Genomic DNA, 27,533 nt, shown 5'->3' on the forward strand with positions numbered 1-27,533 from the left:
ACAGTTATGTAATAAAATGGTTCAAAGCTAATCAGGGACCGGTACAATACTTGTCCTGAAGAAGGCAGCCCCCAATATACACCGGTACGAGGGGGATTACCGAAACTTGTGCCGAGTCTCTGGTTCCTCTGTTATTTTTCCTGCAATTTTGCTAATTGGAGGTTACCATTCACATCTCTACGGCTTCCTGCCGATGTACTTTTGTCAATGCTGTCGAGCCCCAGGTCGGAGATCATAGCTGCAGAGCAATTAACGTGAAGAACTCACCAAAGAGGGGCAGCGGGTCGGCAATCTCAGCGCATCGCTTAATATATTCCCAGTCGGCCAGCTTTGTGTATCTCTGTTCTCTGGATCTACCATGCAGCTGAAATGAAAGATCAGAAAACAATAATTATAAAAAAAAAATAATAATGCAAAAATTCTGTTATCACAACCTGGAATTACACATAATCTTTCCATTTTAACAATAGGGTCACATAGCTCTTGGGTCTTTCAATAGACCCTGAGCATCAGCAGCAATCAAGGGGTTAAACAGTGGAGATCAATGGGTCCGGGGGTGTATTACGGCCTTTGCCCCGCTCAAGATCACAAAGGCCCACACCAATATGGTGATTATGCTCGTCATAATGAGGTAAAGGCCTGTTTAAAGTATATGAACACCTGCCTAAAATGTGCGTATTTATGCTTCTATGACCAGATTCACAAATCCGCGTTTTATGGTCTGTACAGGAGACGGCCTCCTGACCTGAATGGGACAGCTTCATAGGTATGAGTTCAGGTCAGGAGAACCCCATCCTGCCCACAATGCATGGATGTGTGAATCTGATCCAAAACATTTTTTGCAGTGGGGTTTTATTTATTTTATTTTTTTTAAAGTTAACTTTTTGGCTTCTACATCCTCTATGCATCGCTGTACACAGACTCCAAAACCAAGTTACCAGTGAATCGGTCAGTGAGCTCATCTGATGGCTCCCAGGTCTGTAACACCTCATCCCTCCTCTAAACCAATTTATGACCAAATCAAAAGTTTAATTTTGATCTGGTCATAAAATATATTACTCTGTCGCCTAATTGGGGGACACAGAACCTTGGGTGTTATGCTGCTGTCCACTAGGAGGCGACACTATGCATAATCTGAAAAAGATTAACTTTGGCTCCTCCTCTGCAGTATACACCCCTGGCGGCGTCAGCCTTCTCCAGTTTTTGCTTAGTGTCGCAAGGAGGCACACCTTTTTTCCTTCCGTTTTTTTCCTTTTTTTCACGGAAATACAGATGAAGAAAAGTGGGTCTCCAGCGAGACTCCCGGCATGGCTCCCTCCTCGGTCCCCTATTAGGGGTACGAGGTCGAGGTGGTTTTTTCCCCATGTCGTTCCCTCCCCAGTCCCTCGGGTCCTGGTTCGAGGTCGAGACCCCCCTCCTTCCCCAACCCCTTTAAGGGGTCTGGGTTGAGGTTGAGGCGAGGATGAAGACCCCCTGACGGTGACAGACGCACCCTCCCTAATCCCCCGCAGGGGGTATTAGGTTGAGACGCCTCAGGTAGGGTCGGAGATCAGGCAGCATTTCGCAGCTTCCAGGGACCCCAGGCTGGCTGAGGGATCCTGTTGGGGCCGGGGGAGGGTGCGGACTGGATGGCACAGCAGAGACAGGGTTTTTCTGCGTCCCTGTCTCTGCAACAGCAGCGGCTCCATAGCGCTTCAGGGGCACCCCATACAAAAACCGCTACCCCTGCTACCCCCACCGCTATCCAGTCGACCATTCTGGGGGGGTCTGGTACAAATCCGCCCCCCCGGACTACCGCGCCGCTCTGGAGCTCTCCTGGGCATCAGGCTTCTAATTTAGGCCGCGGCTTCGGCCTAGCTGAAGCCGCCGCCTTTTCCCCGCCCCCCGGCCCGCCCCCCGGATGACCAAAATGACACGCTGGAGTGTCATAGAATGGGCGGATTGAGGCAGAAAGGGCGCGTTTTTACACAGCCTAGCGCGCCCTTTTCAGCTCTCCGCCCCCTCCTCCCTCTCCTCAGAGCCCCGGTGGCCATTTTTTCTGGATGAGATCCAGGAAAGGAGCATCACAGCGGTCTCCGGGGGGCACAGAACTTGGATCTGTCGGCGCTGGACCTAGGGGCACACCGGTGGGGTAAGCTCACAGCTGGGTTCTCATTACTCAGCTGTGAATCTATACTTCCTATAAGGCTTTCTGTGGGTTCCCTCTGCGTAGCCACCCCTGTACGATCCCTTATAGCCAGCCTCTGTGCACTATGCCGGGCTCAAGGAAGAGAACCAGGCAGGAATGTTTCTATGCATTCTGCACAGCCTGCAAAGCCACGCTCCCTAGTGGCAGCACGTATCCGCACTGCCGGGACTGCATCCAGAACTCTGGGTCAGAACCCCAGGGAGTCCCTACTGACGCTTCAGTGTCACAGGCCACGCCGGAATGGGCAACTCAGATGTCTCAGTCTATGTCACAGTCCATAGACAACCTAACTGCTACATTACTGCAAGCTCTGCAGAGTCGGGCCCCGGCTATGGATGGTACACAGCAAACGGACAGCTTGTCTCAGGAACATGCTGCTTCCGACTCTCACAGACGTAAGCGGACCCACAGGTCTCGATCACCTAAGTCGCACTATAGCACAAGGTCGTCCCCCTCTAGGGAGAGACAGCGTCATTCCAGGTCTCCTGGGCAGTCCCCTGCCACAGACAGACAGTGCAATTTACCACAGGGATCCCCCACCACAGAAGACCCCCGCCCCAGGTCGCCCTCCAGGGATCACCTTAGCGAGGCACAGGATTCGGAGGGCATCTGTGACTCCGACTCAGATAATGAAACGGTCAGGTCCGTGGTACCTTCTCCCCCTAGCAATACAGCGCTAGTTGAGGACATAATTTCTGCCATTCATCGGGTGCTAAAAATTCCAGAGTCGCCCCCGAAAGTCCCAGAACATAGGATTTGCTTCGAAAGTGTTCAAAAACCACCTAAGGTCTTCCCTAATCACGATGAGTTTGAGAAAATACTTACCAAACAGTTTGCGCAGCCTGACAAAAAATTCGCTAATCGCAAATATTTTGAAGCGAAGTACCCCTTCCCACAGAAAGACACCAAACAATGGACAGATCCACCTGAAGTGGACCCTCCGGTTTCTAGGCTAGCAGCGCAGACTTTACTCTCTCTGCCGGATAGCTCAACCCTCAGGGACGCAGCAGACCGGCAAGTAGAACGCATGGCTCGTTCTATTTTCGAAGCGGCAGGCGCCTCTCTGGGCCCTGCATTTGCTTCAGTTTGGGCATCCAAGGCCATCCTGGCTTGGGCCAAAAAACTACAGGAGGGTCTTCAGGCTTCAAATCCTGAACTCTCGGACCAAGCGGTCCAGATGGCAGTGGTAGCAGACTACATGATTCATGCAGCCCTGGATTCCGCCAGAGGTGTAGCGGGAATAGCATCAAACGCCATCACGATCCGACGCATCCTCTGGCTGCGAGAATGGAAAGTGGATGCGGCCTCAAAGAAGTCCCTCACGCGACTTCCGTATTTTACTGGAAGACTTTTCGGCGAAAAGTTGGACACCATGATAGCCAATGCCACTGGGGGTAAGAGTACCTCTCTCCGTCAACTAAAACCGAAACGCACGTTTAAACGAAGAAACCAGACGCGATTCCGATCCTTTCGGAATTCCTCAGGCTGGTCCATTTCGCGCCCAGTGCAAAACCGCAACCGTTCTCCACGCAGAGACAACCCACGGACTCAGCAGCGACCGGACAGGGCTTGGCAGTCGAAAGCAGGCCAAGGGAGGAAAACCTCAGAACTTCACTTCATCATGACTCGAGACCTCCGGAAGACACCCCACCAGTAGGCGGCCGACTTTTACTCTTTCAGCAAGTCTGGCTGCCTATTACAGAAGACAGGTGGGTCAGGGAAATAGTGTCTTCCGGATACAAGATAGAGTTCACTTCCGTTCCACCGAACCGGTTCTTCCTTTCTGTTCCTCCAACACCACCAGAAAAGGCTCGTGTTTTCCACCAAGCGGTTTCCTCTCTCCTTCAATCAGGAGTTGTGGTGCCGGTTCCCACGAACGAGAGATTCCGAGGATTCTACTCAAATTTGTTCGTAGTCCCCAAGAAAGGAGGCGGCGTCCGACCCATACTGGACCTAAAACAGCTCAACAATTACGTACGGGTCCGTCATTTCCGCATGGAGTCCCTCCGGTCCATCATTGCATCCATGGAGCAGGGAGAATACCTCGCCTCCATAGACATACAGGATGCGTATCTCCACATACCAATTGCTCCCGCCCACCAAAGGTTTCTCAGGTTCGCGGTCAACCAAAACCACTACCAGTTTGTCGCCCTTCCGTTCGGACTCGCCACGGCTCCAAGAACGTTCACCAAAGTCATGGCGGCCACCATGGACGTCCTGCACTCAAGAGGCATCCTAGTCGTCCCGTACCTGGACGACCTCCTCGTCAAGTCTCCCACTTTCAAAGACTGCGAGGTCAGTGTCTCAATCACTCTAGACACTCTGAGTCGCCTGGGATGGCTAGTCAACCTACAGAAATCGTCGACCATCCCAACTCAGACTCTAACATTCCTGGGAATGGTATTCGACACCGCCAGGGGCCTGGTGCTCCTTCCCAAGGACAAGACACTGGCCATCCGTCTGGGAGTTCGCACACTCCTTCGCAGTCCTCCTCGATCTCTCCGGTTTGCCATGAGAGTCCTCGGCCGGATGGCAGCAGCAATAGAGGCAGTGCCATTTGCCCAGTTTCACCTCAGGGTCCTTCAACTAGCCATGCTCAGATCTTGGGACAGGAACCCCTTCTCCCTTGACAGGGAGTTCAGGTTGACGTCATCAACCAGGAGGTCCCTGCATTGGTGGCTCAAACCAACCTCGCTTACACGAGGGAAGCCATTCCTCTCAGGACAATGGAAGATCCTGACTACCGATGCAAGCCTGACAGGCTGGGGGGCGGTGCACCTACATCACAGGGCACAGGGCAAGTGGTCACCGAGGGAAGTGACATTGCCCATCAATGTTCTGGAAATCAGGGCCATTCTCTTGGCACTGAGAGCCTTTCATCACTTGCTTGCAGCCTCGCACATACGGATACAGTTGGACAATGCCACGGCTGTGGCATACGTGAACCACCAAGGCGGGACCCGCAGTGCCCAGGCGATGAGAGAAGTGGCTCATATCCTCCGCTGGGCGGAAGACACAAGGTCGGTACTTTCTGCGGTACACATTCCGGGTGTAGAAAACTGGGAAGCTGACTTCCTCAGCAGGCAAGGAATGGACTCTGGGGAGTGGTCTCTCCATCCCGAGATTTTTTACCAGATCTGTTAACGCTGGGGAACCCCGGATGTGGACCTAATGGCATCCCATCTCAATACCAAGGTTCCCAATTTCATGGCCAGGACACACGACCCGCGGTCGCTCGGAGCGGATGCCCTGATCCAGGACTGGTCCCAGTTCCGACTCCTGTACATTTTTCCACCCCTCCCCCTAATCGCCAGGGTCGTGAGGAAGATCAAGCAAGAGGGAGTTCAGACCATCCTCATCGCGCCAGACTGGCCCAGACGTACTTGGTACGCCGACATCGTCCAACTTACGGCAGACGCCCCCTGGCGTCTACCCGACAGTCACGACCTTCTGTCTCAAGGTCCGTTCTTCCACCAGAATTCAGGGGCTCTCAATTTGACGGCATGGCCCTTGAAACCTGGATTCTAACCCAGGCAGGTTTTTCACCGGCAGTCATTACAACTATGATCAGGGCAAGGAAGCCTGCCTCCGCCAAGCTCTATTATCGTACCTGGAGAGCTTTCTTTTCTTGGTGCGAATCTCATGGACAAGTCCCACTCCCTTATTCCCTCCCGAAGGTACTAGGTTTTCTTCAATCGGGCCTAGATGCCAAGCTATCCTTAAGTTCGCTTAAGAGTCAGGTGTCGGCGCTTTCAGTCCTTTTTCAAAAGCGCATTGCTATTAAACCGCAAGTAAGGACTTTCATCCAGGGAGTTTCCCGATTGGTTCCTCCCTACAAACGTCCGCTGGATACGTGGGACGTCAATCTGGTCCTGACAGCATTGCAAGCTCCACCCTTCTAACCTCTTAGAGGAGTTCCACTCTCCATTCTGTCTCAGAAAGTGGTTTTTCTAGTGGCGATCACCTCGTTACGCAGAGTGTCGGAATTGTCAGCACTTTCCTGCAGACGGCCTTTCCTAGCCTTTCACCAGGACAAGGTGGTTCTCCGCACGGTACCATCCTTCCTTCCGAAGGTTGTGTCCAACTTTCACCTTAATGAAGAGATTTCACTGCCTTCCCTTTGCCCGGTTCCGGTTCATAGAGTGGAGAAGGCTCTGCATACGCTTGACCTCGTCAGAGCATTGCGAATTTACGTGTCCAGGACTGCACCTTTCCGGAAATCTGATTCCCTCTTCATTCTTCCGGAAGGTAGTCGCAAGGGGTTGCCGGCTTCCAAGGCTACCCTTGCCAGGTGGATCAGGTCCACCATACATGAGGTCTACCGACTTAACAGTTCCCCTCTTCCGGTCGGTATCACGGCACACTCTACACGGGCAGTAGGGGCCTCCTGGGCCATTCGGCATCAGGCTTCGGCACAACAAGTGTGCAAGGCGGCCACTTGGACTAGCCTACACACGTTTAAGAAACACTACAGTGTTCATAGCCAGTCCTCAGCGGATGCGAGCCTGGGTAGACTGGTTCTGCAGGCGGCAGTACCCCAAGTCTAGGGGACTGTCAGCACAATATTCGTCCACTGCTTCCCACCCAGGGACTGCTTTGGGACGTCCCAAGGTTCTGTGTCTCCCAATTAGGCGACAGAGTAAAGGAGATTTTTGTGTACTCACCGTAAAATCTCTTTCTCTTAGCCTTTAATTGGGGGACACAGCTCCCACCCTGTTGCCCTTACGGGCCGTTGTTTCCTGTTGAGTTCTCATATTGTTCTTTGAGCTCGTACATAGTAGCCTTCTTACAGGCATGGTTATGTTATTTGGTTACGTTCCTCCTTATGCTTTGGCACAAAACTGGAGAAGGCTGACGCCGTCCAGGGGTGTATACTGCAGAGGAGGAGCCAAAGTTAATCTTTTTCAGATTATGCATAGTGTCGCCTCCTAGTGGACAGCAGCATAACACCCAAGGTTCTGTGTCCCCCAATTAAAGGCTAAGAGAAAGAGATTTTACGGTGAGTACACAAAAATCTCCTTTTTTTCAAAAAAAATTTCTTTCTTGTGAACACTAGCATTTATTACTTCAGAAAGGTCAGGTCAGCGGATGGTTCATACACTATGGGAACTTGGACGTGGTTAATGGATGGATAAGCGCGGGCGTCAAGATTTAAACAGGGCGAGTTCCTACACATAAGGGGGCAATCCAGTGCCCTCAACATCCCGTGACTGATGAGGACGGAGTGGATTAAATAGAAAAAACATAGCTGCCCATTTCCAAAACCAGCATCACACCCGGCTACAGGTTATGTGCAGTGTTACAGTTTAACCCTTTTCAATTCAATGTAGCCATGTTGTAATACTGCACGTAACCTAAGGACAGGTGGGGCGCTGCTTTGGGAAGTAAGAATCCAGGCTTTGATTTCTTATTCATGGACAGCTCCGGTAACTTCTTACACTATTTCTATAAGACCTCTTTAAATCACTTTCCCGGTGTTTTCTAACTCGGGGGGGGGGGGGGGGGGGGAGAGATATGATGGACAAGTGGTTGTGGAGCCATGCGATGTGCCATGCAATGTCTCGCTCCGTGACCAGTACGTCTGATTCCGGGATATTAAAGATGACTCACAGTGATCAGCGACACTCCCCAATCCCGCAACTCCGGAATAAGTTTATGGGCCAGGTTGACTTTTTCTTGCACCCCGGTTCTGATCTTCACAGTGAGGGGAACATCCAAAACCTACAAATATGTGAAGAAAAAAAAAAAGACAAAATTATAGTATATCAGGCATGGTAAGAATATCGTGCATATTATTATATCATAGTACTTGAGAAACAAAGCAATTTATTGGCTACCTGCCATTTTTATTCATAGCCCTCGGCTCCTAATGAAGTAAATGAGATCTGAGCTGCAGTACCTAAAAACGGCCACTAGATGGCAAAAGAGCTGTGTTGTTCTTCCAGGAGTAGCAGGTGATCGGTGGAGGAGTCGGACCCCAACTGACTAATTCACTCTGCACCACCACTATGACAGGACATTAGTTGGATTGGTAAGTCACACTACAATCATCATCAGGTAAAGCTGCTGATATGAGAGATGTATTCCAGGATGACAGGGTAGGGTAAGGGGTTCACAGACTTTTAGAAATACAGTGTATACAGAGGGGCAAGTGGAAGGGAATTTGGCAGCAGGATGTGACTACAGAATTTATTTGTAGTCTGTTACCATTGAGATACATAGTTATGCTTAGGAGCTGTAGCCGCTAGTGCTGAGCGATACCACCCGATACTGAAAAATATCGGATCAGAATGGATCGGCCAATGTAAAAAAAAGTATCGGGTATCGCCGATCCCGGAAGTCCCATTCAAGTCAATGGAACTGAAATATCGGAATTAAAAAAAAAACCTTTCTTTCCCTGTTGGTTAATTCTACATGATGAAGCACAACTAATAATAATGTAGAATGTATTGTGGGGGGTGTAGGAGACATTAAAGCCATAGAGTTTTAGCCCAATCAAATGGAATAGCAGGAATTAAATTTTTTTTTTTTAAAGACGTTCTGCGTTACAAAGATATTGACTGTTAACCTCTTTTATATTTTGTCAGATATGTATGTTTCACTACTTCCATGCTCTTCACCTTCTTTTTTACTTCTCCCACACGTTCTCCTTCATCATCCTCAGCAGCAGCATCTTTTTCATCAACGTCTTCTTCACCTTATTCATCTTCTTCTTCAGCTTCTTCCTATTTAATTTTTATTTTACATTCTTCATATTCTTTATTCAACTATTATTCTGCTTCATATTCAGCTTCTTCCTATTCGTCTTCATCATATTCTGATTTGTGTCAGGCATTCCTGTAGTTATCTATAAAAGTTTGAAGATAACACCTTCTGTTCAGCCTGTCACAAAAGATGTACAACAGGATTTGTCTGCATTCAGTTTGGCCTGCAGCAGCAGGCATTTTCCAGGGGCACCACGAGGAGGAACGGACTCACCCCCATACACTGCTTAGTCGTCTTCTGCTTCTAAATTAGATAATATCATTTGCTCAGATTTTTAGTCTTATGCTTAATGTTCTTCTGCTTTTGGTTTTTATGCTTCTTGGTCTTCTGTCTCTTGTTGTTCTGCATCTTGGTGGTTGTCTTCCTGTTCTTTGTCCTCTTGGTCATCTTCTTTAGGGTCATCTTTTAGGTATTCTTCTGTGTGGTCTTCAGGGTCGTCGTCGTCTTCAGGGTCATTGTCAGGGAGATCCAGAGTGAGAATCAAAAACCATTTCCACAAGCTTGAACTTGGAAAAGTAGCAGAAGGTACAAGAAGGCTGAGGAACTGCCGAGAACCAGTTGACTGTACTGGAGCCCGGATGGGTAGCAGAAGGAACAATAGCAAATGGAACTAGCGAGGACTAGATGACTGTGCTGGAACCCGGAGGGGCAGCAGAAGGAACAAGAGCCAATGGCAAAACCGTGGACCAGCTGACGGTGCAGGAACACGTTTACTAAGCAGGAGGTACCTGTGCTACAAAGCACTACCAAGGACCAGCAGACATTGCTGGAACTCGGATAACAAGGAGGCACCCAGGCCAAAGGCTCTGCCGAGAACCAGCTGACAGTGCTGGAACCCGGATGGTTAGCAGAAGCTACCCATAATCAACAAAGTTGAAAGGCCACGAGCAGGACGCAGTTACCGAAACCCAAAGTCCAACAGGGGGTGTTTGTCCTATTGGCACTACGGAATCAGCCTTTATTACCAGAACCCGCAGCCCACATAGGAAGCACCGAAACTGTAGGCACCATAGACTCGGCTAACCCGACCGCAACATGACAGGACAACGTTTTGATGGCAAAGTGACGTTGACACTAGCCAGAAAATACAGGTGTGCTGGAACCAGGCTAGGCAGGAGGCAGTACCCGTGCCAAAGACACTGCCGAGAACCAGCTGACGGTGCTGGAACCCGGATGGGCAGGAGGGAGTACCCGTGACACAGACACTGCCGAGAACCAGCTGACGGTGCTGGAACCCGGATGGGCAGGAGGGAGTAACCGTGACACAGACACTGCCGAGAACCAGCTGACGGTGCTGGAACTCTGATGGGTAGCAGAAGGTACCCATAATCCAAAAAATTGCAAGGCCGCGAGCAGGACGCAGTTTCCGAATCCCACAGTCCTACAGGGGGTGCTTGTCCTATTGGCACTACAGAACCAGCCTTTAGTACTAGAACCCGCAGCCCACATAGGAAGCACTGAATCTGCAGGCACCATAGACTCGGCTAACCCGACCGCAACACGACAGGACAACGTATTGGTGGCAAAGTGACGTTGACACTGCCAGGAAACAGCTGGCGTGCTGGAACCAGGCTGGGTAGGAGTGAGTACCCGTGCCAAAGACACTTCTGAGCAGCAACTGTCGATGTTGAAGCCCAGGGGTCAATCATGCAGCAGGCTGAGGCCAACTTGGAGCGAGTTTTATATTGGTTGTACACAACTACTGATTGTAACCGTGCTCCACTTTGGCCTCTGGCTCTACTGTCTCTAGTATTTCCCCTGGCCTCCAACCACGCCAGTTGCTGCTCTGCAGTGTTGTCTGCACAATCCACACTTGTTCCTGAGTTACTGGGGCTCAGTCACGTCAGTTGATCCCCTGATGTGTGTCTGGCAAGGTCTCCTGCTCTGTCCACATTTCCACTACTATTAATGGGAATGGGGACAGACTGAAACGTTGCCTCCTGCTGACTGGAGCCGACAGTGATGGTGTAGACAATTGTGGCGGACACACAAAACTTTGCCACATTTGGGCCATAGTGGTCTTGCCTTGTGCTGAGGCGCTGCCTCTGCTCCCTCTTTCTGCCGAGTTTCCTCCACTGGCTCGACGCACAGAGGTGCTTTGTAAAGCACTAGCACCACTGCTGTCGGGTGGAATGGAAAACATGATGGACTGCACCAGTGTGTCTTGGTACTCCAGCAGTTTACGCTTCCGGTTCAATGTTGGTATGAGGGTTTGCAAGTTGTCTCGGCCGTGTAGAGAATGTGGGCGATGCGGCGGTCGTTTCTCAGGCACTGCAGCATGAAGTCAACCATGTGCTGCAGACTGCCAACTGCCAAAGAACCGCTGTCCCCTGCTTGAGGCGTGATCTGCATGCTCTGCATCACCCCACCCTCGCTGTACATACTGACTAGAGCTTTGTGTACCTCCCTCCTCTGGAGAGATGTGTTCCTCCTCCTCCATCGACTCCTCCTCATCCTCCTCACAAAGTGTCCCCTGCCTAGGCCTTTGTGAGGAACCACGTAGCGCAGACTGTCCAGAAGCAGATGGCATTTGGGACTCCTCATCCTCCACCTCTTCCAAAACCTCATCCCTTTAGTGCTTGCAGTGTTTTTTGAAGCATGCAGATAAGGGGGACAGTCATGCTGACTAGTGCATCATCTGCACTCGCCATCCGCGTGGAATCATCGAAGGCACGCAAAACGAAGCAGATGTCCTTCATAGAGGCCCACTCAGTGGTGCTGAAGTGTGACCGGCGCACAGTGCGACTTGTTTGCGCCTGATGCAGCTGGTACTCCATGACTGCTGCCTGCTGCTCACACAACCGATCCAACATATGTAACGTAGAATTCTACCTGGTGGGGAGGTCACATATGATGCGATGTTCCGGTAGGCGTAATCTGCGCTGCAGAGCAGCAAGGCGCGATCTTGCCGTGCTGGAACAACGCAAGTGAGCGCACTCTATGCGGACCTTGTGCAGCAGTGCATCAAGATCCGGATAGTCCCTCAGAAAGCTCTGCACGACCAAGTTGAGCACATGTGCCAGACATGGTATGTGAGTGAGGTTGCCTAGGCCCAGAGCTGCCACCAGATTTCGGCCATTGTCACACACTACCAAGCCTGGCTGGAGATTCACTGGCACAAACCACACGTCGCTCTCCTGCTTGATGGCATTCCAGAGCTCCTGCGCTGTGTGGCTTCGATTCCCCAAAGAAATTAATTTCAGTATGGCCTGTTGACGTTTGGCCACAGCTGTGCTCATATCGGTCGTAACAGGCTCCTGCTCTGCTGTTTCAGAGGAACTAGAGTAGAAGGAGTCGTCAATGTGTACAGACTGGATTCCTGCAATCCGTGGAGTTGGCAGAACACGTAGAGCGCCACTCTCCAGATCTGTACCCCGCTCCACCACATTGACCCAATGGGCAGTGAGGGAAAGGTATAGTCCCCTGTCCATGGTTACTGGTCCACGCATCTGTGGTCAGGTGGACCTTGCTACTGACGGCGTTTAGTAGCGCATGCTTGATGTTTGCCTCCACATGTTTTTGCAGGGCAGGGACGGCTCGCCTGCTGAAATAAAAGTGGCTGGGAACGGTGTATTGTGGGACTGCCAATGCCACGAAGTCCCGGAAGATGTCAGTCTCCACCAGCCTGAATGACAGCATTTCAAGGGCCAGTAGTTTGGCAATGCCAGCATTCAGAGCCTGTGCTCGGGGATGGTTTGCCGAGTATGGCCGCCTTTTCTCCCATGCCTGTGCTACCGATGGCTGTCGAGTGGCCTGGCAGTGTGAGGATGACTTGGAACGTGGTGCTGTGGGTGGAATGTCACAGGGTCTCCGGACAACAGTGCCAGAGGTTCTTCCTTGGCGATCCTGTGAGGAAGCCGAACCAGCTGTGTGAGCTGGAGGAAGAGGCCCCAACACGAGCTGAAGAGATGGCAGGTGGTGCTGTACGTTGGCCTACGTCTTCAGTGTGTCTGTGTAACTCCACTTCGTGCTTGGTCCGCACATGTTTCCACATATTAGTGGTATTGAGGTTGCTGACATTTTTCCCTCTTTTGACTCTCTGATGACACAGCTTGCATTTGACAAAGCAAATGTCATCTGCAACTGTGTCAAAAAAGGACCACGCACTGCAAGTCTTGGGAGCGCCCGTTTTGCCTTTTGAAAGTGGAATGCTCCTAAGGGGTGCCGAAGTGGAGGCTACAGGCAACCAAGTCTGCCCCCTCCCTCTCCCTCCGGTTTTGGCCGTTCGGGGAATCTCTTCCTCAGAGTTGCTCCCACCACCTTCCTGTTCCTCACGCCATGATGGGTCAAGGACCTAATCATCTACACTCCCCTCTTCAAACACCTGCTTCTCCTGGGTTGTCTCGCCAGCACTGTACGCAACAGAAAGTGGCACGTGTCTCGTCATCATCTGATGCGTACTGAGGTGTGCTGACCATAGGCACTGGCCCACCCGCCTCTTCAGATTCAGAGGGACAAAGAAGTTGCGCATCACTGCATACTTCCTCTTCACATTCTGGAATGCTGCTTGGCTGGCCCCCTCTTTCCAAACCAACAGATTCCGAGAACAGAAGTAGAGACTGTGATGGCTCCTGTCCATGGCTCTCTGACTGCCTGCCTGGGCACTTTGGCAGGTGGTGAAGAGACAGATGGTTGCTCTTCGGTGCTCTGGCCCTGAGAGGCTGTGGAAGGAATTGAAGTCGATGCGTTAGCTGCCATCCACCCGACAACAGCTTCAATTTGTTCCTCCCGCAGCAGTGGGGTGGGGTACGGTGAGGTCCTACAAAGCTGCGCATAAAGGACTGTTGCCTGCTAAAACTGGGGGATGCTGACTCACTGGTGCCAACAGCAGGCACAGAATCCCCACGTCCTCTCCCTGCTGAAACTCCACGCCCACGTGCCTTACTCCCTGCCTTATTCATCTTGCTAGACTGAGAAAGATAGGCAGAAAAGTACAAAGGGGGGCCTTAGTGTGCTTATTCCTGAACAGCTGGTTACAGGAATAAGAAACACTAATTTTATGAAGTGTGTGTGTCGACTACACTTTAATAGGAGATAATGTGGCCTTCACAACTTTCAAATGTAGTGTTTGGTGAACTTTGTTGTTTTTTTGGGGGGGAAAAAAAACTAAAAGGATGTGACTAAAGATTTGAAAGTGATAGTATCACAAACTTTCTGGAGCTATTACAATGCAGGCAGGTAACCTACAATGCAAAAGATGAGGCTCCAAAGAGATTGGGTAATACTAATCTGGCTGCAGCTGAAGGGCACAAGCCAGAAAAAAGGCTCCTCTATCTACTCCTATATAGTGTTTGCAACCAACCAATGTAGATGGATATGGATGGATGCACACTAATAGGAGAAGAAAAAATGAGCTGCAATTAAAGAAATATATGTGTGAGGCAGTGACGCACACTGAGCAGCCTACAACCAGACGTAGCTGCAGGACACACTACTCAGCGTGAGCTGCACTCACACACAGTCAGAGACCTCTCAGACAGCTGTGAACAGTGCAGCTAAGTGGGCACTAGCACTGAAAGGCTGCAGAAAGGCTCCGCTGTGTACTCCTAGAGTGTTTGCAACCACCGTATATGGATACGGATGGATGCACACTAATAGGAGAAAAAATGAGCTGCAATAAAAGAAAAATGTGTGAGGCAGTGACACGCTAGCGTCCTACAACCAGACGTAGCTGCTGCACTCACACACAGTCAGAGACCTCTCAGCCGTGAACAGTGCAGCTAAGTGGGCACTAGCACTGAAAGGCTGCAGAAAGGCTCCGCTGTCTACTACTAGTGTTTGCAACCAATGGATATGGATATGGTGGAAGCACACTAGATAGAATTTAAGAAAAATAAGCAGCTCAAAAATAAAAATATGTATGAGGCAGCAGTGAGGCACGCTGGGCGGCCTACAACCAGACGTGGTGCAGGACCCACTCCACAGCGTGAGCTGCACTCACACAGCCCTTGCAGACAGCTGTGAACACTGGTGCTAGGGAAAAGCAAGCTACAGTGGTGGTTTATGTAGCCTGGGTTAAGCACTATATGTTTTCTATAATCGCTATTTCTAACTGTCCCTCACAGTCTTCAACAGCAGCCTGTCCCTAACTGAATTCACAGCAGAGTGACCAGAAATGGCGGCGGTGGTGGCTTTTATAGTGCATCATGACATAATTTCAGCAGCCAATCACAGCCATGCCAATAGTTAACATGCCTACATGCCTAACAGGATGTGCCCACACTTCTGAGGAATCCCATTGGCTGAATCAAAGCGAGTGGGCTGATAGCATTATGGGAACTTCCGATTCCGGTATCCGATATGAAAAAAGTATCGGAATTCCGATACAGCTAATATCGGCCGATACCCGATACTTGCGGTATCGGAATGCTCAACACTAGTAGCCACAGATCAGCAAAAAAAAAAATCTAGGCATTTTTAATAAAGCCATTTACAAAGTTGCTTCATTTTAGAAGAACTGGAGCAATAAGAAATTAAAAAAAAAAAAAAAAAACAACTTCTAAAGTGCGGCCCTATAAGCACTGTACTAATAATTCCACACACTCACCGAGTTCATCCCTCTTACGATGTTTTCCAGTTTGTTCATTCTCGTCATTAATCCACATCCTCCACCCTGGAAAAAAAAAACACAAATATTTAAAAAAAACACAACCTCAAAACATACCCAACTCTATGAAGTGTAAGGGCTTGTTCACACACACAGTGTTTTTTGTAGTTAAGTGCGAGGAAAGAATACACAGTTTTAGAGTAGCAGCAAAATGAATGAGATTTGTAAAATCTGTTTCACATGATGCATTTTTTGTGTTTTTCCTATGCCAGTTTCCATTCTTTAAGCATTTTTTTTCTTGCGGTTTTTAGTTTTTCAAATTCAATTTGAGTCATAAAAATTGTGCATAATATATGCGGCATTTCTCCCAACAACATTCTGCGGTTTTCATGCTGAAAAAAATTAAAACCGCTGAAAAAAAAAAAACCTTCTGGGTTTGTTTGTTTTTTTTGTGTATTGTTTTTATTTCCAAGATCTCTACTTACTGTCAGGAAATATTGTTCAGGCTCTGGGATTTTTTTTTAGCGTTCCCTTAGGGTTTTGGCCGGGAAGATTAATGTAGGGTGCGGATACTGATAGTAGCCTAAAGCGCGATGTGAACAAAGCCTGACACCTAGAGGATGGAACCTGTAACAAAACTTTTGAGGGTATCAGAAGTTTTGGTGATCGGGGTCCGGAGTCAAACCGTTTAGAAGTTTTGAAAAGTTTTGCAACTTCGATTTCCTACAGAGGTTCCATGGATAGAAAATCAGAGCCTCTCACCTTTTTATAGATCAAGTCGATCGGACAGCCGGCATTGATATCCACAAAGTCGACCTCGATGGTTTTGTTCAGCAGCTCGGCACATTTGGTCAGTGTGTCCGGGAAGGCGCCCTCTAGCTGCAGAAAAGAACGAAACTCGTTAATCAAAACGGTCATTACTTTATTTATTTTTCCCCTACCCATAGCTGTAGGAGGGCTCGGTTTTTTTTTGTGTTTTGTTTTACGGTAGCGAGTTGCACTTTTGATCATCATTCAAATAGTGTACTGAAAAATGGGAAGAAAAATTCTAAGAGCTGTGAAATGGAAAAAAAAAAAAAAAATGGTGCACTCCACAATGGTTTTTTGGGATTTTTTATTTACCATGTTCACTATATGGTAAAACTGTTCCAGCAATATGATTCTCCAGGTCAGTACGAGTGCGCAGATACCAAATATGTATAGGTTTGTTTGGTTTTTTTTTATATTTGAACTCGTGAACAAAAATTTTGGAGGAAAAAAAAAGTCGCTTTTGTTGCCAATTTCCGATTCCCGTAATGTTCTCATTTTTGGGGATCTGGGGCTGGGTTAAGGATTATTTTTTGCGCCTGGAGCTGACGTTCTTATTTATGCCATTTTGGGGTAGATGCAATGTTTTGATCTCCTTTTATTGCAATTGTTGCGGTGACCAAAAAAGAAAAATTGCAATTATGGCGGGTTTTTTTTCTCGTTACACCATTTTCTGATCTGATAAACTTATTTTATATTTTGATAGATCGGGCCTTTCTGAACGCAGCATTATATGTGTGTATTTTTTTTATTTTTAATGGGGGAAAAGGGGAATGATTTGAATGTTTGTGTTTTCATTTTTAATTTTAGATTTTTTTTTTTTTTTTTTAAATAGTTCCCTTTAGGGGACTTGAAGCTGCGATCGACTGATCGCTTGTGCTACATACATAGAAGGGTTTCAGCTGTGTACTTTTAGCCCGATTTCACGACAGCTTCATCTCACTCACGTGAATGGGAATGAGCAGCAACACCCAACATAGCGGCTTTGGAAAGTGCAGACTTGACAGGGATGCAGCGCTTTTCCCCGAGGCAACACAACCCCTAAAGGACTGCACAATTTTTTTTTGTTTCTGCTCCTTTATTTTCTACCCTTCTTCCAAGAGACATAACTTTTTATTATTGCATTGACATAGGGTGTCAAGAGTGGGAGAGTAGAGGGTTGCACTGACCATCCAACACAATGGGCAGAACTTTGAACACATTTTATAAGTGGTCATAAACTTGTAAATAACTCATGAAGGAATAAAGTTACGTTGAAACCAAGCACACCATTGTTTTTCTTGTGAAATTCTCAATTTTGATGTGTCACATGACCCTCTTCCCATAGGAAAAAATTAAGTTGGATCCAAAATGGCCGACTTCAAAATGGCCGCCATGGTCATCATCCATCTTGAAACGTTTCCCCCCTCCCATATACTAATGTGCCACAAACAGGAAGTTGATATCACCAACCATTCCCATTTTATTTAGGTGTATCCATATAAATGGCCCACCTTGTGTAGACAGACAGACAAATAAAAATTGGTTGTGTCATTTTCATCAGAATCTTTCCCCCCCCCCCCCCCCCAAGCTGCCTTTATTGGTACCATTTTGGGGTACATGCAACACTTTGTTTTTGCTGGTGGTGAAGCATGATGAACAAAAGTGAAATTCTGTTTTTATTTTTTTAAACTCTGTGTTTACCGCATACAGAATGCATCAATAAAATAAATGACCTATTGTTAAAATCAGATTTTTGAGTGACAAGTATATATATTTTTTTTACCATATCACGATCTTTATTAAAATGCAAAATTAGTAATCTTGCAGCTTTCACACAGGCCTCTGAGGCTTTTTTTTAGACTTTCTAAAGTTTTTAGCAGGCTCCTTATCATTAGAGGCAGGATTAAAGTGACTGAAAACACAGGATCCACCATTCACAATAGATTGTTACAGCTCACCTCCTCCTCCTGTACAATGCCTGATAACATCTCTATATACAGTAGATAACACAGGAGCCACCTTTCACAATAGGTGATGTCACAGCTCACCACCTCCTGTACAATTGAAGATGGCTATAAGGTGCAATGATACACTGTGCTGCTGTAGGTATAATTCAAGGAGCTTTATTGGTGCCTACGCGTTTCCTGAGCTGTTCCAGCTCACTTCATCAGGGCATGATACAAGCATGTAATGCAGGAGTTTATATACAATCCAAAGTGGAAAAAAAAGGGGCAGGACAAGTAACTGCCACATCAGCGAGGCAATAGTATAAAACACATTAAAATAATTGTATTTTAACAGAATATATTAAAACCGCATATAATAAGAATATATACTCAAAAACAACAACATCTATAAATTTCATCACTCTAAATGTAGTTGCTGTCACAATATTGCACATCAGACTATCACTTTCTCACATCCCATCACTCAAGAAAAATTCCCCATCAAATACCACCTCACTTGTCTGTCCTCACACGTCATCTATATCATTACATGCACTTGTCCCAAAATTTATGTCGGACGTACCACCCAGGCACTTCATTGTCGGCTAAATTCCCACCGACATAATATTAAAATTGGCTTTCAGAAGCATGGTCTGTCACGTCACTTTGACCTTATACATGGTCGTGACATCAAGAAACTGACTATTTACCCCATTGAACAGATACCAGACAATACACCAAACCGAATCCAGACACTTAATAGGAAAGAGGTGTACTGGATTTACAAATTAAAATCTCTGGAACCCTTTGGACTAAATATTGTTTCTGTTGTCTTTTATTAAAAGGTCATTTTGTTTTTTTGGTGTTTTTTGTCCCTGCCTCCCATGCATATTGAACCCTCCATTGGGATATTTAGCCTGACCATCTTGTTTTATCCTTCCATTCCACACATTGGTTTCACACAGAAAGCTTTTTCTTTTAACTATAGTATTCTCTTCAAGCTTCTGACACTTTCTTGAAGCTCGTGTTAGCGCCATTTTAGTGTCTCTTTGAAATACTACAACCCCCACTTTATATTATGTTTTTATGATTTAATATTTATAATATTAAATCACTACTGCACTTTATTCCATAACTCAGGGTACGTCTATTTGGATTTACTCTTTATTCTGGAAAAGAATAGATTGATCTCAACATTGATCCGAAAAATCATACCCCATTCCTCACTAGTCACCATAGTCATGTGGATTAAAACACCATACACTCTTAACTTTGGAACTGGGTTCTAGACTCCTTGAGGATGGTTCTAACTACCTTTTTATTAGACCCCGTGATCCCCCGTATCTATTTCAAAAGAATTATATATATTTTTTTTGTTGTTGTTCTGGAGTATATATTCTCATTATATGTGGTTTTGTATATTCTATTAAAATACAATTATTTTAATGTGTTTTATACTATTGCCTCGCTGATGTGGCAGTTACTTGTCCTTCCCCCTTTTTTTTTTTTTTTCCACTTTGGATTGTATATAAACTCCTGCATTACATGCTTGTATCATGCCCTGATGAAGTGAGCTGGAACAGCTCAGGAAACGCGTAGGCACCAATAAAGCTCCTTGAATTATACCTACAGCAGCGCAGTGTATCATTGCACCTTATAGCCATCTTCAATTACAAGTCCTTGGACCCTGTGCAGACTGCAGCAGCTGTTTCATGCGTTTGTAGGTGTTGTGACCGAAGTTTCACAACCCTATCAGGTGAGTCTCTCCTTGCCTCACCATTACAATTGTGGTTTAAAGGTTTTACACAGTGGATGCGCCCTGGTTTGTTTCTTTTATTTACTCCTCCTGTACAATGACTGACAACACCTCTATACAGTGCCTACAAGTAGTATACAACCCCCTGCAGATTTAGCAGGTTTGATAAGATGCAAATAAGTTAGACTCTGCAAACTTCAAACAAAAGCAGGATTTATTAACAGATGCATAAATCTTACAAACCAACAAGTTATGTTGCTCAGTTAAATTTTAATAAATTTTCTACATAAAAGTGTGGGTCAATTATTATTCAACCCCTAGGTTTAATATTTTGTGGAATAACCCTTGTTTGCAATTACAGCTAATAATCGTCTTTTATAAGACCTGATCAGGACGGCACAGGTCTCTGGAGTTATCTTGGCCCACTCCTCCATGCAGATCTTCTCCAAGTTATCTAGGTTCTTTGGGTGTCTCATGTGGACTTTAATCTTGAGCTCCTTCCACAAGTTTTCAATTGGGTTAAGGTCAGGAGACTGACTAGGCCACTACAACACCTTGATTTTTTCCCTCTGGAACCAGGCCTTGGTTTTCTTGGCTGTGTGCTTTGGGTCGTTGTCTTGTTGGAAGATGAAATGACGACCCATCTTAAGATCCATGATGGAGGTGCGGAGGTTCTTGGCCAAAATCTCCAGGTAGGCCGTGCTATCCATCTTCCCATGGATGCGGACAAGATGGCCAGGCCCCTTGGCTGAGAAACAGCCCCACAGCATGATGCTGCCACCACCATGCTTGACTGTAGGAATGGTATTCTTGGGGTCGTATGCAGTGCCATCCAGTCTCCAAACGTCACGTGTGTGGTTGGCACCAAAGATCTCGATCTTGGTCTCATCAGACCAGAGAACCTTGAACCAGTCTGTCTCAGAGTCCTCCAAGTGATTATGAGCAAACTGTAGACGAGCCTTGACATGACGCTTTGAAAGTAAAGGTACCTTACGGGCTCGTCTGGAACGGAGACCATTGCGGTGGAGTACGTTACTTATGGTATTGACTGAAACCAATGTCCCCACTGCCATGAGATCTTCCCGGAGCTCCTTCCTTGTTGTCCTTGGGTTAGCCTTGACTCTTCGGACAAGTCTGGCCTCGGCACGGGTGGAAACTTTCAAAGGCTGTCCAGGCCGTGGAAGGCTAACAGTAGTTCCATAAGCCTTCCACTTCCGGATGATGCTCCCAACAGTGGAGACAGGTAGGCCCAACTCCTTGGAAAGGGTTTTGTACCCCTTGCCAGCCTTGTGACCCTCCACGATCTTGTCTCTGATGGTCTTGGAATGCTCCTTTTGTCTTTCCCATGTTGACCAAGTATGAGTGCTGTTCACAAGTTTGGGGAGGGTCTTAATTAGTCAGAAAAGGCTGGAAAAAGAGATAATTAATCCAAACATGTGAAGCTCATTGTTCTTTGTGCCTGAAATACTTCTTAATACTTTAGGGTGAACCAAACAGAATTCTTGTGGTTTGAGGGGTTGAATAATAAATGACCCTCTGAATAAACTTTTCACAATTTAAAAAAAAAAAAAAAGAATAACATTCTTTTTTGCTGCAGTGCATTTCACACTTCCAGGCTGATCTACAGTCCAAATGTCACAATGCCAAGTTAATTCCGAATTTGTAAACCTGCTAAATCTGCAGGGGGTTGAATACTACTTGTAGGAACTGTATATAGTAGATAACACAGGATCCACCATTAACAATAGGTGACGTCACAGCTCACCTCCTCCTCCTGTACAATGCCTGATAACACATCTATATACAGTAGATAACACAGGATCCACCATTCACAATAGGTGATGTCACAGCTCACCTTCTCCTCCCTTTACAATGACCTTTGCACACACGCTCATTAATATAATACAATACAAAAGATATGGTCGGAGTCTGATTTATTGTGGCTAATGTACATGTGTTTCCTGAAACTACAGGACGTTAAAGCTTAAAAAAGTCAAAGTAGCCGATGGGAAAATTGCGACACCGGAATAAAAATCCATTTTCTGATTATATATTTGCTATAACCAATATAATAAAAAAATGTTATAATACTTGTTAAACAATTACGTTTTTTCATAAGTTTAAATTACATTCCTCCTTTCTTTTCCCATTTTGAAAATAAAGAGATTAAAAAAAAAAAAAAACATTCAGAGCGTCAGTAAAAGTTGCTCTTTACAGACAATGAGGATTTTAGTTTTTGAAATCTCTCTATTTTCAAATTGGGAAAAGAAAGGAGGAGTGTAATTTAAACTTTTGTTTAAGGCTGAGTGCACACGTACTTTTTGGCCCTGCGGATTTTTCTGCGCAGAATGGAAGAAATCCGCAGGTCAAATGACCTGCATTTTTCCTGCGGATTTCTTCCATTTTTCCTCGGTTTTTGTGCGGTTTTCCACTGCGGATTTGGAAAAACGCACAAAAGAAGTAACATGCTGCGGATTTTGTACCGCAGAAAAACCGCGCGGAAAAAACATGATTTTTGGGTTGCTTACCGTAAAATCTGTTTCTCGGAGCCTTCATTGGGACACAGAGACCATGGGTGTATGCTGCTGCCACTAGGAGGCTGACACTATGCATAAAAAAGGTTAGCTCCTCCTCCGCAGTATACACCCCACCGACCGGCAGGGAATTCCTCAGTTAGTGAGAAAGCAGTAGGAGAAGTGAGAGCATAGATTGAAAATAGAACAAACAACTCAACTGTAACCAATCAACCAAAATAAGAACAGGAGTTGTAGAACATGGGAGGGTCCTGTGTCCCCCAATGGAGGGTCCTGTGTCCCCCAATGAAGGCTCCGAGAAACAGATTTTACGGTAAGCAACCCAAAAATCCTGTTTTCTCGTTCGCCTTATTGGGGGACACAGAGACCATGGGACATCCCAAAGCAGTCCCTGGGGTGGGAAACGAACTTCCATCAGGCCAGCGGACTCACCACCGCAGCCTGCAGAATCCTTCTACCTAGGCTGGCGTCCGCCGAAGCGTAGGTGTGGACTCTGTAGAATTTCACAAACGTGTGAACCGATGACCAGGTTGCAGCTTTGCAAAGCTGCAGCGCGGAAGCCCTGTGGCGCACCGCCCAGGAGGCACCCACTGCCCGGGTAGAGTGGGCTCTGATCCCCGGAGGGGCCACACGACCCTTAACTCGGTAGGCCTCCAAAATTGCCGATCTGATCCAGTGAGCAATAGTGGCCTTTGAAGCTGGGTGACCTTTCCGCGCCCCATCTGGAATGATGAAAAGAGACTCTGTCTTTCGCAAGGAAGTCGTCCTAGAGAGATAGACTCTCATCGCCCTGACCAGATCCAGCTTGTTCAGGGACCGCTCCCGAGGATGAGTTGGAATCGGACAGAAGGACGGCAGAACAATATCCTAATTGAGGTGAAACGAAGACACCACCTTTGGAAGGAAAGAGGGCGGAGGCCGTAGAACCACCTTATCCTGGTGAAGTACCAAAAAGGGAGAGCGGCAAGAAAGAGCCGCCAATTCCGACACGCGCCGGATGGAGGTAATGGCTACCAGAAAAGCCACCTTCCAAGAAAGGAGGGAAAGAGCGACATCCCTGAGAGGTTCAAAGGGAGGACCTTGCAGAACCTCAAGAACCAGATTAAGATCCCATGGCTCCACGGGCGCTCGGTACGGAGGAGCCGTGTGGGCCATGCCCTGAAGAAAGGTTTTGACCTGAGGGCGGGAGGCCAACGTCTTCTGAAATAAGATGGACAGCGCCGAAACATGACCCTTCAAAGAACTGAGGGCAAGCCCCGCATCCAGCCCTGTCTGAAGAAACGCCAGAATAGAAGGGAGCGAAAAACACATGGGCGCGATGTTATTGGCCTCACACCAAGTGAAATAGGCCTTCCAAGTACGGTAATAGATCTTAGAAGAAGAGGGCTTTCTGGCTCGGATCATGGTCTGAATTACTTGATCGGAGAATCCCGCCCGTTTCAAAACCTCGGTCTCAACAGCCACGCCGTTAAATTGAGCGGCAGAGAATTGGGGTGGCAAATCGGGCCTTGAGACAGCAGATCTGCCCTGTCTGGAAGCTTGCAGGGGGCGTCTGCGAGAAGGTTGACGATGTCCGCGAACCACGACCTCCTGGGCCAATTCGGGGCGATGAGGATGACTGGAATTCCTTCTGCTTTGACCTTCTTCAACAGCTTGGGAAGAAGAGGCAGGGGAGGGAACAGGTAGGGGAGCTCGAACTGCGACCAAGGAACGGCCAGAGCGTCGGCGCCCACTGCCAGAGGATCCCGAGACCTGGACACAAACTGAGGGACTTTTCTGTTGAGGCGAGACGCCAGCAGGTCCACATCCGGGGTTCCCCATTGACGACAGAGCATCTGAAACACCTCCGGATGTAGGGACCACTCCCCCGCCGCGAGACCCTCGCGGCTGAGAAAATCGGCGGCCCAGTTGTCTACACCGGGAATGTGTACCGCGGAGATTGTCGGCACGGAAGCCTCTGCAAAATGAAGAATCTTGGACACTTCCGCTAGGGCTGAGACACTCAGTGTCCCTCCCTGGCGGTTGACTTATGCCACCGCTGTGGCATTGTCTGTCTGAATCCGGACAGGCAGGCCCCTGAGGAGCCTCTCCCAGTGAACGAGAGCCAGGTGAATCGCTCGTATCTCTAGGACGTTGATCGGCAGAGCTGATTCCTGAGCCGACCATCGACCCTGAACCGTGTGATTGCGGAACACTGCTCCCCAGCCGAGGAGGCTGGCATCCGTTGTTACAATCTGCCAGTGAATGGGAAGAAACGACCGACCCAAGGAGGAGAGGTGACGTCAACCACCAGCTGAGTGACCGTTTGATCTGACATGGAAGATGAACCGGACGATCCAGGGACAGAGCCGACCTGTTCCACCTCGACAGGATGGCGTGTTGGAGAGGTCTGGCGTGAAATTGGGCAAAGGGAACTGCCTCTATCGCTGCCACCATCTTTCCCAGGACCCTCATGGTTGTTCGGAGGGATGGAGCTCGTGTCGTCTGCAGTGACCGTACATCCTGTTGCAGGGAAAGAATCTTTTCTCGTGGGAGGAAGACCCTTGACCGACGAGTGTCGAACAGTAGACCCAGAAATACAAGACGTTGAGTAGGGACTAGACAGGACTTTTTCCTGTTGACGATCCACCCGAACTTGAAAAGGGTGTCTAGGACGATCGTCAAACTTAGGCGAGCCTGTCAACAAGAGGGAGCTTTGATCAGAATATCGTCTACGTACGGAAAAAGAACGAGGCCTCGGATTCTCAACAAGGCCATCAACGCAGCCATGATCTTGGTGAAGACTCTGGGAGCGGTGGCGAGGCCGAAGGGCAGCGCGACGAATTGGTAATGTTCCTGGCGGATCGCAAAACTCAGGAACTTCTGATGTCCGGAGAATATGGGAACATGTAGATAGGCATCTTGGATGTCTATCGAACACATGAATTCCTGCTCCTCCATGGAAGCGATGACCGAACGAACCGACTCCATCCGGAAGTGGCGAAGGCGGACTCTCTTGTTGAGTAGCTTGAGATCCAGGATGGGTCGGACCGCCCCGTCTTTTTTCGGCACCACAAATAGGTTCGAATAAAACCCTGTGAAGCGCTCCGATTCGGGAACGGGCACAATCACCCCAGAACTGAGGAGATAGGCGATAGCAGTAGAGAACCCCGGGATCAAGGCTGGATCTTTTGGAGGACGGGATTCGAAGAAACGATCCCGTGGAAGAGAGACAAACTATCTTGTATCCTGATGATACAACTTCCCTGACCCAAGCGTCCTCTACCGAGGCCAGCCAGACGTCCCTGAAGAAAAGGAGTCGACCTCCCAATTGGAAGGGACCCTCGGGAGTCCGACGATAGTCATGCTGACGTAGATCGTCCAGATCTGTATTTGGATGGTCTGCCCTGGGAAGAGTGGGATCGCCAGGAGGGAGTGGGTCTGTAGGAAACTTTCTATCTTGGCGTGCCTGCGGTCTTTGTTGGTTGGAGGGGTTCTCCGCCATATTGAAACGGCGGAAAGCCCGAAAGGGCCGGAACTGACGCCTCAGTGGAGGTCTGCGAGGCTTGGACTGAGGGAGGAGGGAACTCGTTCCTCAGGTGGCGTCCTTAATGATCTGGTCCAATTGGGATCCAAAGAGACGCGCTCCCTGAAAAGGCAGATTAGTAAGAGACTTTTTAGAAGACAAGTCCGCCTGCCAAGCCTTGAGCCAAATTGTACATCGGATGGCCACTACGTTGCTTGACGCCTGAACCGCGCAGGATGCGGCGTCCAAAGAAGCGGAAAGCAGATAATCCCCCGCATGGGAAATCTGATTGGCAAGATCGGCCAATCGCTCTGGTTGGGCTTTATCCAGGATGCCCTGATGAAGGTCCTCTGCCCAAGTAGCTATGGCCTTTGCTGCCCAAGATGAAGCAAAGATTGGACATACCGCCGCTGAAGCCGCTTTGAAGGCAGACTTTGCTAGGGATTCTATAATCCTATCATTAGAATCATTTAGAGACGCCACACCTGAAAGCGGGAGGACAGTGTTATTAGAAAGTCTGGACACGGGTGGATCCACTGAGGGCGAAGCAGACCAGTTGTCCGTGAGCTCTTTAGCAAACGGGTACAGTCCTCTTTGAAAGCGTCTGGTCGGATCTTCCCTTTCCCTGGTAAAAATCTTTCCGAACTCGGAATGAAAGGGAAATACCCTGGAAGGTGTTTCCGCCTGTCTGAACGAAACCTCCTGATTTGAGGATTTCGCAGGGGGGTCAGCAATGTCGAAGGTATGATGAATCGCTGCAATGAGGTTCTGCACTGTAACCTTCATGTTCGCGTCCTGGTCCGAATCCAATTCTAACATCTCCTCAGATGACCTGTCTGAACACGCCTCACCTGACTCGGGAGAGGAGGCCCGGGAGGGAGACTGTAGCGAAGGACTATGCGGTGAGATGGGACGAGGAGAGGATTCCGGCTGGAGATCCTGCCTGGACCTTTTGCGACTAACACTGTCTGACTCAGATGGAATTTCTTGAGCCCTGCAGAAGAGTCCAGGGGCAACTTATCCAGAACGGCTACCAGTGACTGAGAGACCCTTGTGAGATCTGCCACTGATTGAGAGAGAGACGAAGCCCAGCCAGGCATGGGGGGTTCACTCTCACCTGGGGCCAAGGATGGCTCCTGGGCGGCGTCAGGCTGAATTGGATTGCTACAGTCCAGGCAGAGGGGAGTGTACTGACCTGAGGGAAGCTTGCGATTGCATGAAGAACATGCAAAGAACTTGACTAGAGTGCAAGGGGGAGCCGTAGGGCGGGCACGATCAGACTTAGAGTTGGACATAGTGAAAACTGAGGTAGAGCCGGGAGGTTGGGGGACAGAAAGCGGAGGAGGGTGTCAGTCTGCAGTGCAGAGCTACTGACGGTCCGGCGTCCCCAGAGGCGATGATATCTGACTTGTCTGCAGGTGCAGGTCAGCGAAATCCGCAGAGAGGCCCAGAGAGCGCTGATAGACGAGTCCAGCTGACAGGCTGTAAAGATGGCGGCCGCCT

The 27,533-nt window shown here is 48.2% G+C and overlaps 1 protein-coding gene across 1 annotated transcript in view; it reads right to left on the reverse strand.

Annotated features, from left to right (window-relative positions):
• The window catches only part of LOC141095712 (tRNA-dihydrouridine(47) synthase [NAD(P)(+)]-like), a 62,827-nt gene that overhangs the window by 4,284 nt on the left and 31,010 nt on the right, over positions 1–27,533 (reverse strand). The window contains exons 7-10 of the mRNA XM_073581959.1: positions 16,263–16,379; positions 15,501–15,566; positions 7,799–7,909; positions 268–364 (exon numbers count right to left, since the gene is read on the reverse strand). Of these exons, the coding sequence (XP_073438060.1) occupies positions 268–364; positions 7,799–7,909; positions 15,501–15,566; positions 16,263–16,379 (391 nt within the window). The remainder of the gene's footprint in view (positions 1–267; positions 365–7,798; positions 7,910–15,500; positions 15,567–16,262; positions 16,380–27,533) is intronic.

Source organism: Dendrobates tinctorius, unplaced genomic scaffold (assembly GCF_039654945.1).
Source record: "Dendrobates tinctorius isolate UK_male_01 unplaced genomic scaffold, ASM3965494v1 ptg000070l, whole genome shotgun sequence".
NCBI lineage: Eukaryota > Metazoa > Chordata > Amphibia > Anura > Dendrobatidae > Dendrobates > Dendrobates tinctorius.